Below are 15,711 nucleotides of genomic sequence, written 5' to 3'. Positions count from 1 at the left end.
TACGTTTTTATTATGCAAGTCCAACATGACCTTTGCCATTACTCGTTCATCACTTAAGGTAAGTGTACCAGTGTATCCAAGTATATCAGACTAAGTATGTCCCAGTCGCCGAACACCACTTTAAATATTTCCCTTCAATAAGCATTCCATTACTGTAATTGTAATTGTAAAAACTATAAGAAGACTATCAATATGTCATTGATACATAAGAAAATTGTCTATTACCATTCTGCGTCGATTACAATCTAATGTTATGTTTATTTAGGTGTGTACCTTATGGAGATTGTTTTAATGTATTCCTTATGGAAAATGCTAAGGAATAAGGAAAGTTTTTTAAAATTTATTATTTAGCTTTTATGTATTTTTGAAGGAAGTTACAGCTTATCTTGTTCAGGAAGAAATGGAGTATCCCATGCAGCCATTTATTTTTTGGCAAAACGAGGTTTAGCAATATAATCATGTTCTGTTATTGGGACAGACAAAACATGATGTACCAGTATTGCAATGCTGTTCAATTACCAGTCTGGATGTCCGTAGTGGGGTAGCCTAGTACCCAAACACTGCATAATTCCGTATTGAGATCGCTGTTTTACACAGCTTTACATAAATTAAATTAAACAATTAAGTACGATCCTGTTGCACAGAATCATTAATAAAGATAATAAATGGCTACACAGGAAAAGCTACGCCTTTCAACTTCACTCACTATCACTGAGAATTAGTGTTAAATAAACTAAACTATTAATACAATACTGTTAAATATACAATACTATCAACGAGATTTTCTAAAATTTGAGCCAATTTCGTTAGGAGCGTTAATATCAATGAGTACGTCTCCATGGTACTCGAAATCTGGGATTTGTCGGGTCCAAATCCAGTAAATCCATGTTTTAGTGTCAATTGAGACGCTCAGGGGGTCTATTTCATTAAGTTTGGCAGATTGAGTGAAAATATAAGAAATGAGCAGCTCGCAGTATTACGAAACTTTTATTGTGGGGAAAATGTCAAATGATTCGCGTGAGTCTACTGAACAAGAAATGCAGTACAGATATGACAGAGAGGAATAATAGAAGGAAAGCGAGAGAGACCCGACAAGTGTGTGGCTAAATATCCGTTGAGATGATTCAAACAGAAATGATTTGGGAGATTGCTCCATGGACGTATAATATACGGACAGCTCATTGGGTGCATTCGGAGGAGAAAAGCGGTTACCGATGAGTTGGGAACATGTTGCGATTTTCTGTTGAATGGAATATTCAGTGATCATAATATGGCGGTATCCAGTGTTGTGTAACCTAACCTCCTTATAATATAATTAATATAATTATATTAGCAGTCAGTGCTTACAGTACATGTACGTCGTGTATTATTTCAGCTACTTCATTACCTGAAGGATTTTGCACCTTTTCGTTACATACACCAACAACTTCTATAGATGATATATTTTTAGAAAAATATTCGTAACAGAATGTAACGTCTGAAAAAAGAAACACTCACATGTTCATACTAACTTAATTATTTATTTATTATTAGTTTTTTGGTCTATATTAGGAAGATAGAATACATTAGATTAAGGTTAAGTATACATTTCGAAATAACGAACCATTTTGTAACATTTTATGCACTTCTGCACTCTCTACTACATCGTACCGAAGACCGTTCACTTCATACATTTCACTATAATAATTGATCTCATTTACCATCCTTGCTTCTTTAACTTGAAGCTACATGGTTTGAATTTGAATTTAATCTACCAAACGCGTTGAGCGTAGGTAGCGTAGAAAATTTGTGATACATAAAATGGCGTCTCATCAGGAAACATGTTGAGTGAACGTACCCATTCAGCGGATGAGCGCAAACCGATCACTCAACAGTTGTCTCCTCTGAATGCATCCATTGAGTGCCGTTCGCAGAACGGTAGGAGAAATAGAACTATGGTAATCGAGTCTACACTTCTCTGCGCTGGTAGTGTGCGCAGTATGTTCTTGACAGTTGGATGACAGCAATTCGCCTTCTTCGATGATTTCCTCCTGTCCGTACTGCCCTCTCCGGCCGCGCAGCGTACTAGCGGTGGGAGCAGCGTGGAATTTGAATTGCTCCAGGGGCAGAATGGATTTCCTAAAGAAAATAAATATTTATAAAACAAAAACAATTAATGAAAATTATTTCAGTATTATTGTGGAGTGTCCCTGACCCACCTGACGTAGTTTTTGTTAAATGATAATTTACAGAATTTTTTCAAGAATATAATAAAACATATTTTATTAAATGTTAACAAGTTTCTTAGCGATTCAATTGTTCCATCCACTGAACCGAAGTTACAATATTATCTTAGCTTAAAGAAAATAGTTTCTAAATATATATACAGTGAAATGCCGTAGGAAAATTTACGACGTATCAACTTTCGGACATAGAAACGAAATAGTAATTTCATGCCTCTTATATATTTACGTTCTATACCATTCTTCGTATTCCTCAAATAAATGGACACCTATAAATCATTAAATGAGCATGTAAATGAGTACCCGTAAACATAAGAAAGACTTTTCTTATCCGAGATGTTTCTAAACGCAAATAGGAGTAACTTTTATGAATTGAATTCATTCGAAATAGATATCCAAAACGTAAAACACCATTTCTATTTCGTATTTGAAATAAGAACAATAAACTATTATGGATTTTCACTTTTAAATAGATTTTGAATCTATTTCCGTTTGAAATTAAATACTTCCAGAGAAATGAGGATATTAGAAAAGAATCGATCAGAATGATACTTGTTCTATCAACTGAATCAACTTTCGAAAAAGTTAAACAACACGCGTAACTCGAAATAGCCGCATTCGCAAAAACTGATGAAATAAAATTGTTTACTGGCATTTCAAATACAAATACAAGTCATAAAATTACTTGTCCGAAAAAGGTGTGGACAACGAAGGGTTAACATTACGACGAGATGGCACAGTTAATTCGAGACGACATTTCTCGTGGTGGAATTGATCTTCCATTCCCTCTGTTAATTACATGATCGCGGTCGCTGTAAAATGACAATCCGCCTTACGAGCTGCGGAAGGAAGGGGTGATAAGGTCCGAGGGTGACCGCCGTCGGGAGGAATATGTATATGTACATACATGGCAGTGTCGACCCCCTGATATGGGTTAACTGTCGTCAAAAGCAGTCAAAAGTCTTCTGATGGGTAAACAAAACTGGGGACGTAAATGTTTAAATTAATCCAAATTGAAATTGAATTTCAAGTTTAATGTTGAATTATGATAATATGCTCAACAATAACTGACATCGATGAGCAAATTTTTATGATTTCAACATATTAATACATACTTTTGTTGAATATAGTTTTGTAATTTCGATATTAAATTTAAAATTTCAATATAAAATTAATATTAATGTTTATTTATATACCTAAGAAAAAAAATTTGTTTATCCATCAATGGTTTTGGAAAATACAAATTGTTTATGACGAAAACATTTTCATATTACTTTCAATTATCAAAAACGACAGTTAATCTAATATCTTACAGGCATTTAAGATGAATTTGAAGATTTTATAGGTTGTCAAGATGAATCATCCGATTCTATTTCACACCCACCTTACCTTAACCTTAAAGGTTACTAAAATGAATTTGAAGATCGCAGAGGTTAAGGCGAATTTGAAAATCATACAGATTATTAAGGTGAAGTAGTCTTGTTAAGGTGAAGTGAAACACCCTTGAAATCGGTCGATACGAATACAACACTTTTTTTAAAAGGTATTAGACCAAACTGTCCGAAACTTTGACACATCCCTCCTGATCATCTAAGAATTGTCCTGACACATTCAAGATTTGGATTTTTAAACAAATTTTTTTAACTCAGCCCAGACCAGAACCAAAATGGCGTCGAGCTTTCATATTTCGATCAATATACAATTATTGAGGGCTCTGATATGAGAATCGAAAGAGTCAGGACAATTTTACGACAATTTAGAACACTCTGGTAATCGATAAACTCGCATTTGAGCGGGACAAAGGCAAAAAAAGTGTTGTATGCGCTTCTATGCCAAAACGATGGGAATACGAGGTCTCGGAGTGAAGATTTAATTCACCTGGAAATCACAGATAGCGCAGGGGGTCCCTCTGCAATCAATTAGGGCCCCAGAAAGCATGAATCCAGAGGATTTCTGGAGTTTTACTTAGATTTCTTTATAATTATTGTACGAAAACGACAGGTGGAGTATGCCATTTGGTACAATACCCAATATAATTCGACCCAGCTGTCAATATAAAAATGAACGTCGGCAACGTAGGCATTTAGAAAAATCTTCTTTATCTACGTCGACCAAGTTCCTCGACGTGTTTCACTTCACCTTAAGAGAAGTGTGAAGATTTATGTGTACAGCATAATTTAGAAAAATTTTAAACTTCCTACTTTATTGTGGCCAAATCATGAAAACTATGTTATCTTTTTGATACGTCTAGAAACTATTATTATTCTGTTACAATAAAGTAATGTATGAAGTGTACATTTTTGAAGAACTGATATTATTAATATTAATTTTCAGTTTTACATTGGTAAATGTAGCAGTTGATCTCCAAGAACTGATCTGAGGCAAACTGCACTTATTCTGAATCTCAAAGGATCGATGCCGTCACTACTACTGTACTGAGATTAATATTGCTGAAAATACTTGCTGATAAAATGGTGAAAGATTTGATACAATACTGGAATCAAACTGTTGTTAATATCTAAATTGAAGTCAACAACTATACGTCAAATTATTGATATTCTTTATTTCAACTAAAAGGTATCAGTGTTTTTAATATCGAAAAAAGTGTTGATGCTTTGATTGTATCAAAATAAAAAATATCATTGCTTCTCAAATTTATTTAGAATAGGGGATATTGCTATCATTGCTAATATGCTATCGGTACTTTTACTTTTTCACCAAGTATTTGCAGTAATAATCCTCCCAGGCGTGCAGTTGGGGTACTGATATAAATTCTGTAAGACGAAAAAAAATCTGATGTTATCTCATGAATTCCAACTGCAAGATTTAGAAAAGTGCCAAGCTGAAAATTAATAATATTAGTAAATATTGAATGTTTCATTTTAAATATATGAAAATAAATGTTTAGAAATGACTAAAAAGTGAGGTATGTATCGTCTTAGATAACCATACCGATTAATTAAACTTAACGTTTCACCGATTCTGTTATCTTTTTTTCATTACTAATGAATAATCAAACAATGCTATTCTCAATGCAGTACTGTAATTGATACCATTATGGGCTAATACTNTCAGATATTATTACCAAATTATTGTACATTTCGTTCCATGCAATACAAGTACATCTACTCCAAAAATTATATCATCACTTAAAATCATATGTGTCTATGAAAATCTATTTTTCTGTTTTCATCTAACCAAATAAAACTTAAAACTAAATCTGATGAAATAAGAAAAAAATTAAAAACTCAATTTGAAACAACATTTTATTTGTCGAGCATCCGAAGTGTACTTATTGGACTTCTCATTACTATTTCAGTTCTTACCAAATACAATGTTGTTTTCAAATTAAGTTTATAATTTTTTTCATTTCTTTCCCGAAATAACATATGGAATGTTTCATTTCGTATAATTCTCAACGTAGACTGTAAAAGACTTCAATGTAAATATAAATGTCGGTAACGTGACGCGTCAGCTTATGTTACCAATTGAGTATCTAAAATAGCGTTACCGCCAAAAAGAGTATAGATGAATTTTATTTTACCGACATCGATTAAATTTCTCACCGCCTTTCTAGAGTTTTAAATCCAGTAAGTTACGTCAGAAACGAAGAGAAATTCCCGGTAACTTATCGGTAATTTCTTCAAAGCCTCTTTTATCGAGAAATTATGAGAATTTGAATTTTTCAACAGATCGAACGAGGGGTTTCGATTAGCTATAGAGAAACATCGTAGAGGGGAATTTCCGTTTTACGTTCTCCGTAGCCAATCAAAACCTTCCATTCGTTTCGTCACAGAATGAAATATTAGTTCATTTGAAACAAATCGCATGGAAGTTTCCGTAAAATTGTAGATACGTTAATATTTTTAGTTGGAGGTAAATACGACCCTATAATCAATATTTTCTAATAGTAATTATTACTCTACAGCTTGAATTTTGAAGTTGATTGAAAAAAAAAAGTTACTTAAACGAAGAAACCTAAAGTATAAATAACAAAATTAACGTTCTCTTAAATTCTCAATGTTCCCGGTAACTTACGGTATGTTTCACAGTTACCTTCTCCAATTTAATGTTACCGAGAATTTTTGAACTCTACGCCTTTCATATCACGTTAAACCTGTGAAAATAACAACAATATCTGTGAAGGTAACAAGTAATGTTATAAAGGTAGGCAAGGACATTTCTGTAATGGTTGCAAATGTACATTCGTAAAGTGTTACGCTATTAAAATGTTAATATTAGAACCTCCTTAAATTCCTAAATAGTTCTTTTAGTGGCGTATATTATTATAGGTATGATAAAACACAAATGTAAAATTCCTTTACAATCTAGAATGTATTATATCATTTATTTTTCAGTGTTTTTGATTTCCATTTTGTCATATTGAATACATATAATTTAAGTATACCATTAACAGGATTAGCAGGAATTATAAGAAACTGCAATATAAACGATTTAATATTACAATTAAATAATGGTTACATACAACTGGGCTTTAAACGTCTTCATTGAAGAAATAATTAAACTGTTTTCAAAGTTACCTTTCAGTAAACAACGTTTCCGTCGGAGTTTTGACGTATTTATTTTTTATTAATTAGACCCTTTGGAGCGTCGATAGCCCATCCGCGTTAATTATTAGTATAAATTTAATCTTTTATAATCGCTCGAGTCAAGGCCCACGGAAACTCGAGGTCCTTCCCACGCGTACCGAAGGACCCGAGCCACCCTCGAAAGGGGGGCAATAAAACTTACGAGTCCGAGCATTCTCAAAGGGTCTCTTTTCGAGGATTTTTGCCGAAGGTCCGAGATGACGTCTGGCGAACAGATTTTTTAACTTTCTAAAAATTCCGAAGCCCGCTTCTGACGACCAGACGCCACTCGAGGGTTTTTTTTCGCGAATCTGCGGCCTACGTCACCGGCCGCTTCGCGGGTGCCTTCGAGGGCGGAAACCCTTCGGGAATTTTTTCTCTGCCAATGAGAATGCTCGACTCAAGGTCCGACTTCCTCCCTCCACCGAGTTGGAGGGGGAACTATGCATTCGGATATTTTTTAAGACATTTTGTAAAAATCAGATACCAGTAAAACGTTGCCGAGTCAACGTATAAAAAGTCCAGTTGCCGAGCCAACTAACCACCACCGTAAATTCACGCATCTTCCCTTGGCTGTAAAGGAAATATAGTTTATTGTGTCACTAAAATCCGGAATATTTCATTCAATACGCGAAACCAGCTGCTGGCGGTTAATTCCCTCTTCAGCAAAACACTATTCGAGCCCGTCTTCCCCAGCCCGAGGATTTACGACCCTCGGGGATTGATTGACAATCGCGAGTTGGTTTAGTGTCGCAGAACACCCTTGTTTAGAAAACTTGCCAGTATCATTAGAGCTCTATAAATGACACATAACAAATGTAAATACTTATAACCGAAAGAAATTGTTAAAATGAAACAGGAGTCAAGAATTATCGGTATCGAGGCATTGTTCAACAAAAGAAAGGCATTTCCGATGCGGAATAATTTGCATGCGCATTCAACTGTTCCATATGCGTGGTACTTCTACAAGAAAAATCTGCAGATTGAATCTGTTAAATCGGCAGATTTCTTCGTTAACATTTATAAATATTTTTAATCTTTCTGAAAACAGTAAACTGATCTGACTGAATCTGGTCTATAGATATCTTTTGCTGCATCTACTATTTTTTAATGCTTCAAATATATTAGTTTTATCACTTTTAATGTTAACAGACAAATGTCTGTCAGCTATAATTACAGCTGAATAATATAGAAATGTTTCTGCTAACTGTGCATGTAAGGAAGGATTGAATTAATCCGTTAGAAGGACAGTTTCCAACTGTATCTAGAACAAAAATGTCAAATATAGGCTTCTTTAAATTTAAGGATCTCATTTTTCTTCTCGTGGATATGTTATGATATGAAGTTTGCAGCTAGTAGAGAAAAATGAGTCGGAATACATTTTCATTCGAGACAACAGGCGTGAAAAGTCGCTCTTTCTATGCGGGTGATGGAAACAATATTTTTAAGCCATCCCTTTCTAGTCGATATGATTTAGATATTGCTATTTTTCGTCACTGTCGCAAGGTATAGAATAATTAATAACCGCCTTATTTACAAGTGATTATTCTATGTAATTGGTCTGCGTTTACGTAGCCGAAAAGTGATTCATGACTTCAACTCGCAAACTCAGCGAATATAATTCGTCTGAGATTGTTTTTTTTTTTTAATGAAGTTATCGAATGAGTTTTCTTGTCATGCTTCCAGTTGGTGGAAAGTACATTGATTACGTGTTTGTTTTTGTAACCCTAGCATTGTTTACTACACAAGTATGTGATACGGAAACGCAAGAATTATTCATGTATGCATCGGTCAATATTTTGGTAAAATAGGATAGAACATGTAACAGAAATTCTTTGAGTCAATGCGGGAGTATTTTTTCATGATCATTGTAAAGATATTTGACAAGAAGGACATTTCCATGCATGTAGGCATACCATGACGGTCGTGTATTTGTTCTTAAAAGTAATACAAAGCTTTGACATCGCACTAATGTACATAACTATTTACATGCTATGATACGGTAAATATAGAATCAACAATACAATAGGAATAAGTGACAGAAAATAATGCCCGAAAAGAATGCCGCAAAAGAAATCCGGACATAGTTAATGTAATACTCTAAATCAGAACCAGCAACCCCTTCAAGGCCACGAAGTTTCGTTTTTCAATAAGACGTCATATCCATCACATTGGCAATGCAACTACTTTCTATAATCCCGAAGGAGTTGCTGTTTCTTACTTAAAATGACCTGCAGGAATGTTTTCGCTGACAATCCTACCTCATCGCAAAAAAATATTGATTTGCCATAGCTACTCGGTAGTACACGAATTGCCTTAAAAAAGCAATACCCTATTTTTAGCAAAAATAGCAGAATTGTTAGAGATAAACACTTCTACGATATATTCCACCTTATTTTGACAGAATGAATGGAACTGTTTTCCCTTACACAGTTTTTCAGACTATTCTGGAGTTTCATTTACGTTCCTGAAAAGTATCAGACGGTGAATAAATTCTACATTGAGAGGAACAATAGTGATCGGTATAAACATGTATGAACAAAAGATGAACTATTTAACAGGTGGGTTCCACGGACGTGGCTATAGAGTTCAATTTAAGTCTGCCGAAGCCACGGGTACCGTCCGGACCCGAGGGCATCCTCGTTACGTTTTCCGGAAGGTGGGCCATAACGATTCCGCTATTACTTCTCGGACGACAAAAACCAGTCTCGGAGCCAGAAGAACAAGAGGACAGTCTCCTAGGACTGATCTCGAAGCCTGAATCTCGGCTGCATCCGGACAGTCTCCGCAGGAATGGGCCGCATTCTGCTGAACCTCGACGCACGGGGCTGTACATTGCAGAGATGCACTCGTTTCCTGAACCAGAAGAGGATCCGGGCCCAGAACAGCAGGAGAACCGTCTGGTCGGAGAGTAATATCCTGGCGGGTAGATAGGATGGTAGTAACCATTGTCCGAGCTGGAGGAACACGCGGAGAACCTTCTTGTGTAGCCGTTTCCCTCGGATCCGGAACCAGAGCTGGAACAGGACGAGAGACGTCGCAGAAAGAAGCCGTTGTCCGAGCTCGATAGCGAGCACGATGAGAGTCTTCTAGATAGCCAGGCTTCTGGAGATGGTGGACCTAGGACAGACGCGATTTGATTAATTTTTAAAGTGCTTCCTTATTTCTTTAACGTAAAATGGTGCATCATTTTCTCTGTGTGTTTTCACACCCACAAGAGTTGGAAGCGGGCAAACTTCGCACCTGAAGATGTTTGTACAGGATGTACTTTGAATAACTCGAATAGGTGAAATCGCAGTCTTCTGAACTTTCCTTACGGAATCAAATTTTTTAATTATTTGTCAGAAGAATAATGAATAAAAATCCGTACTGGCAGTCCACGAACCTATCATGGCGGTGCAACATGGCCTATGTCGTTACTCGTGCAGCGTATACGGCATTGTTATACAGATCCACCAATGAAAATCGAAACAGAGGCACGCAGGAAAAGTTGTATACTTGTCAACTTCACACCCTTTCACTGGGAACCGCCATTGAATATTCAAAATCGAAACTTTGGAGCGCGAACATGCGAAGCTGTTAAGATGAAGTGAAACACGTCGAGGAACTTGATCAACGTCGATAAAGAAGATTTTCTAAATACCTACGATGCCGACGTTCGTTTTTATATCGACAACTGTGTCGAATTATATTGGATATTGTACCAAATGGCATACTCCACCTGTCGTTTTCGTACAATAAATATCAAGAAATCAAAGTAGAACTCCAGAAATCCTCTGGATTCATGCTTTCTGAGGCCCTAATTGACTGCAGAAGGACCCCCTGCGCCATCTGTGATTTCCAGGTGAATTAAATCTTCACTCCGAGACCTCGTATTCCCATCGTTTTAGCATAGAAGCGCATACAACACTTTTTTTGACTTTATCCCGTTCAAATGCGAGTTTATCGATTGCCAGAGTGTTCTAAATTGTCGTAAAATTGTCCTGACTCTTTCGTTTCTCATATCAGAGCCTTCGATAATTGTTTATTGATCGAAATATGAGAACTCGACGCCATTTTGATTCTGGTCTGGGCCAAGTTAAAAAATTTTTTCCAAAAATCCAAATTTTGAATGTGTCGGGACAATTCTTAGATGATTAGGAGCGATGTGTCGAAGTTTCGGACAGTTTGGTCTAATACCCTTAAAAAAAAGTGTTGTATTCGAATCGACTGATTTGAAGGGGGTTTCACTTCACCTTAACAAAGACATTTCCCTCGCATAAAACTTCATCGAATTTTCGCCACGAGCATTAGTCGTGACGTCATGCGCTATAGATGCGCACCGAACGACTAGCCGAAATAGCCAGCTACATGACCATATTTATTACGGCTCTTGCAGAATTTCCCATTCGATGCAATACGTACACGTCCCAAGAAAAGGTACAAAACTTATAAATGTCGAGTTCTTTTGTTGTGTAGTACAATAGATATCTGTTTCCTATTAAATTTCTTATTAACAAAGTTTTTATTTCTTTACGTGAAGTATGCAATTTTTATCGAGGCTCGGCGTTTGATAACACTAATGCTCGACGTTACTGAGGTAGGGCTGCTTTTTCTTCTGCTTCACCTTCTCCAGGTGTAAAAAAAAACAGCCAATTACATATATATATGTGCCCGTCAATACTTCTTTCTAATCATAATTTCGGTTACATTATGTTGATCCACTCACAAAACAACTGAAATCAATTATCATGTACCAGATGCAAACAATCTTTCTTCTGAGATTTATTTATATCTTTTATTAGCAAAAGAATTAAAACACAATGTATAAAACTATATAATTCAAATTGTTAAAAAAACTATCAAAATCCGTTACTATGTACCAAATACAGAAAGTATACCACTTCTGGTTCATTAATCACATTTCTAAACTAAAGTATTAAGGCACAGCATCTATGACATAAAAAATATAAACAATTTTTGAAACATTTTTGGCGAGTCGCATAATAATAGATCAATAAATCACCTCACAGGAAGCTTTACTATGTCAATGTCACCAAACATTCAACTTTTTAATGGCGATCGTAAAACCTGANATACCACTTCTGGTTCATTAATCACATTTCTAAACTAAAGTATTAAGGCACAGCATCTATGACATAAAAAATATAAACAATTTTTGAAACATTTTTGGCGAACCGCATAATAATAGATCAATAAATCACCTCACAGGAAGCTTTACTATGTCAATGTCACCAAACATTCAACTTTTTAATAGCGATCGTAAAACCTGATTTCACCTAATGCCAGCAGGTACCTTATGATATATCCATATCATTGTTCACACACTTTTTTCAATATATTATAATAGAATAAAGCCTATAACGTTTTCAAACAATTATCGTTTTCGTCTTATTTTTAGTTTATTATACGGCTCGCCAAAAATAAAATTGTTTATATTTTTTATGTTATAGTTTCTGTGCCTTAATCGGTTTAGAAAAGTTATTAATGAACCAGAAGTGATATACTTTGTGTATTTGATACATAGTAACGGATCTTAATAGTTTTTTTAACAATTTGAATTATATAGTTTTATACACATTATATATATTGACACACACACACACGTGTGTGTGCCCGCCAATAATCCTGTCCAATCATAATTTCGGTTACATTATGTAAATCGAGTTACAAAACAACCGAAATCAATTATTATGCACCAAATACAAACAATTGTTCTTCGCAGGTTCATTCAGAACTTTTATTAGCTAAAGAATTAATAAACATAGTGTATAAAACTATATAATTCAAATTGTTAAAAAAACTATTAAGATCCGTTACTATGTATCAAATACACAAAGTATATCACTTCTGGTTCATTAATAACTTTTCTAAACCGATTAAGGCACAGAAACTATAACATAAAAAATATAAACAATTTTATTTTTGGCGAGCCGTATAATAAACTAAAAATAAGACGAAAACGATAATTGTTTGAAAACGTTATAGGCTTTATTCTATTATAATATATTGAAAAAAGTGTGTGAACAATGATATGGATATATCATAAGGTACCTGCTGGCATTAGGTGAAATCAGGTTTTACGATCGCTATTCAAAAGTTGAATGTTTGGTGACATTGACATAGTAAAGCTTCCTGTGAGGTGATTTATTGATCTATTATTATGCGGTTCGCCAAAAATGTTTCAAAAATTGTTTATATTTTTTNATTCAAAAGTTGAATGTTTGGTGACATTGACATAGTAAAGCTTCCTGTGAGGTGATTTATTGATCTATTATTATGCGGCTCGCCAAAAATGTTATATATATGTGTGCCCGTCAATATGTATGTATGTATGGCAAAGTTTTTTATACCTGGGGAAGATGTATTCATCTCGCATGTTATTTTAGATGTTGAAAAGTTACCTGGAAAAGATTGTCCAGGGTAGACGTGGTAAATTGGATGACCGTACATCGGCTTCTTATGTCTCGTTCTGGCATCCTCGGTTTCAGACCCACTGGCGCAGCTGGATGAATTATATGTCTCTTCCGCGGCTAACCTGGCAACGGCGCTCTTCTTCGCCGGGGAAGCCTTCCTTTTCTTTTCGCCCGAGTGATGCAGCTCGTAGATCTTCGCCTCGCCTAATTTCAGCTGCAGAGCAGCTCTGGCTGAGGCAGAGTCGGTAAATTCTACCAAGGCGCAGTTTTCGGATGACGTTAGCTCCGGTCTCTTTGCGATTGCTTGTCGTATCTGCGATCGAAACCAACGTTACACATTCAAGAAGCGTAATAGTCTTCTCTAATATTACAAGATACTTGAATTTTACTAAGTGTAGTTACTTAATAATTAAATCGTTTAAAGGTTAGGTAAAGGTTTTTTTATAAATGTACCCGAACGTTCATTTTAATATTCGATTCCGAATTTCGTTCTCTTCTTAATTTAATTTCGAGGTAATATTTCTTATATCGAGAAAAATGTATGTACTTATTGAATATCTGTATATACGATGTTACCCGGTGATACGCATTTTATATAGAAGGAAAACTCATAACTTTCGTGAGTTTGAAAAGAAATTACTTCTTTCATCGACCCGTGTGTTCGTTTTTGTCGAACCCCGGGATCTAATTGCGAGGGAAACTTACTTCCGCGGGAATCGGATGCCCAGGCTTCAGGACTCTGATCAGTGAGATTTCGCCACACTGACTAAAGATTTCGGCAACAGATTCGACGGATAGCTTCTCGAGGGGAAGTTTCGCAGCTAAGACGGTCCTCGATGGAGTGGTTTGGTCGAATGGCGGTAGAGGATCGACTCTCCTGAGTTTGGTACCGAGTTCGTTCACTTCGATCTTCTTAGATCTCTTCAGGGCGATTCCAACGACCCTCCAGTCCCTGCTCAGGTGTTTGATTCTCTTGAAGCTCGAGATAAGTTTGAGCGAAACGTAACCTTCCTTATTCCTTTTCACGTGTTTAAGGAGGAACGCGTCCTTGACAATGTTCTCATCGGAAAAGTAGAACTCAACTTGAGCACAGATTCTGTCGGCGAGCTCGTCGCTGGGCGGAACGAAGTCTCCGAGGGCGGTATTGGAACTGGTGTCGATGGCACCAGCAGCACCAGAACTAGTGGTTTCGGAAACGGCAGATTTCTCTAAAGAAAAGGTCGCTATCGGGGTGCTCGATTCCCTGGGAACGATGTCGTCGAAGGAGTTTGCTCCCGAGTCGTTACTATGCTTGAGCGACCTACCCAGTATCTCGGAGGCCTTGCCTTCGCAGTCGGAACTTCCGCAATCGGACAAGTCGGCCTCTTCACCCTTGGACCCCCTTCGGTCAAACGACAGGCTCACGTCGCTGTCCACCGAGGAGATGCTGTCCCTCGTGTCGGATTTCTTCATGGGGGGCGGGGAAAACGTCAGACTCCCCACTTGGTCTCTGAGCTCCTGTTGCACCTCCAGCTCTTCCATGATGGATCCTTCGTTTTCCAAAAGTCTCTCCGATTATTCGAGGACTCGTCGCGTAGCGTTAAACTCCATGCGCCGAAAAGATCTCTCATTGACGAGTCCACTCGATCGGGCAAAGATTTACGGGATCAATCGGAACCATCTCTGGTGCACCGTCGAGTAGCGATATGGCGAAGGGTCGCGTTCACTGGATCTTCATCGCTGGATGCTTGTTGGACCCGTTGGCCAGGGCCAGGGAAACCGGGACTTTCCTTAAGGGATGTTTATGAGATTTCGCGCGGGCAGCGTGACAGTTTACGGAATAGTGGCCTTCTCGAAGGCTCGCGCACTTGTTTAAATACTTTCGCGAGTAAGGAAGATATCTCCCTCTTAGAGAAGAAAAAGCCGGGGGCACGCATGCGCCGCGCCTCGGCAAAGGCTCCGACGATCGCCTCGGGACCTCCGTCGAGGTTGAGACCTTCCGGAATGCCGGTCAAGAATAAGCCGGATGGCCTCTGTCGCAGACACGTCCTGGTTTCGGCGGACCTCGCGCGCACTCCCCGTTCGACCGGAGACTCGGATTTTTGCGGAAGAGGTCCTGTCGACAGGAAGAAGGACGTCCGTCCGATCGGACTCGACCGGGTCTCGGCTCCGTAAGCGCTGCGTAACCTCGGTTTTAAAGTCCCATCGAATCCGGACGCTGCGAGCATAATAAGATATGGGTCAAGTGCGGCCGGTACCGAGTAAGGAGACTCACCTGTCGCGGTGAGGAAGGACGAGGACTCCACCGCGGCTTATCACGGTGGAGTCGATGCGAGGGGCTGCGCACTCTTCTTGAGACGCCGGCAGTTTTAAACTTGCTCGGTTTGTCGACTTTTCTGGAATCCCTGTTTCGATCGGAATCGTGTCGTGCCGGTCGGATGTGAAAAGGCGTCCAGTATACGTAGAAAAATACTTCGTTGAATCAAATACATTTTTCTTGGTTCA

General features: G+C 37.4%; 1 protein-coding gene across 1 annotated transcript; it reads right to left on the bottom strand.

The window, feature by feature from the left end:
- Positions 1-8,723: 8,723 nt before the first annotated feature.
- Positions 8,724-14,927, bottom strand: LOC105700214 (la-related protein 6). The gene is made up of 3 exons (XM_012425876.1): positions 13,933-14,927; positions 13,216-13,540; positions 8,724-9,931 (listed from the first exon to the last, which is right to left on the bottom strand). The coding sequence occupies exons 1-3, from the start codon at positions 14,746-14,748 to the stop codon at positions 9,366-9,368; spliced, it is 1,707 nt and encodes a 568-aa protein (XP_012281299.1). The 5' UTR covers positions 14,749-14,927; the 3' UTR covers positions 8,724-9,365.
- Positions 14,928-15,711: the final 784 nt, after the last annotated feature.

Source organism: Orussus abietinus, unplaced genomic scaffold (genome assembly GCF_000612105.2).
Source record: "Orussus abietinus isolate OABI.00-Male unplaced genomic scaffold, Oabi_2.0 scaffold302, whole genome shotgun sequence".
Classification (NCBI taxonomy): Eukaryota; Metazoa; Arthropoda; class Insecta; order Hymenoptera; family Orussidae; genus Orussus; species Orussus abietinus.
The sequence above is the reverse complement of the archived record's forward strand: the minus strand, read 5'-3'. Positions and strand labels throughout refer to the sequence as shown.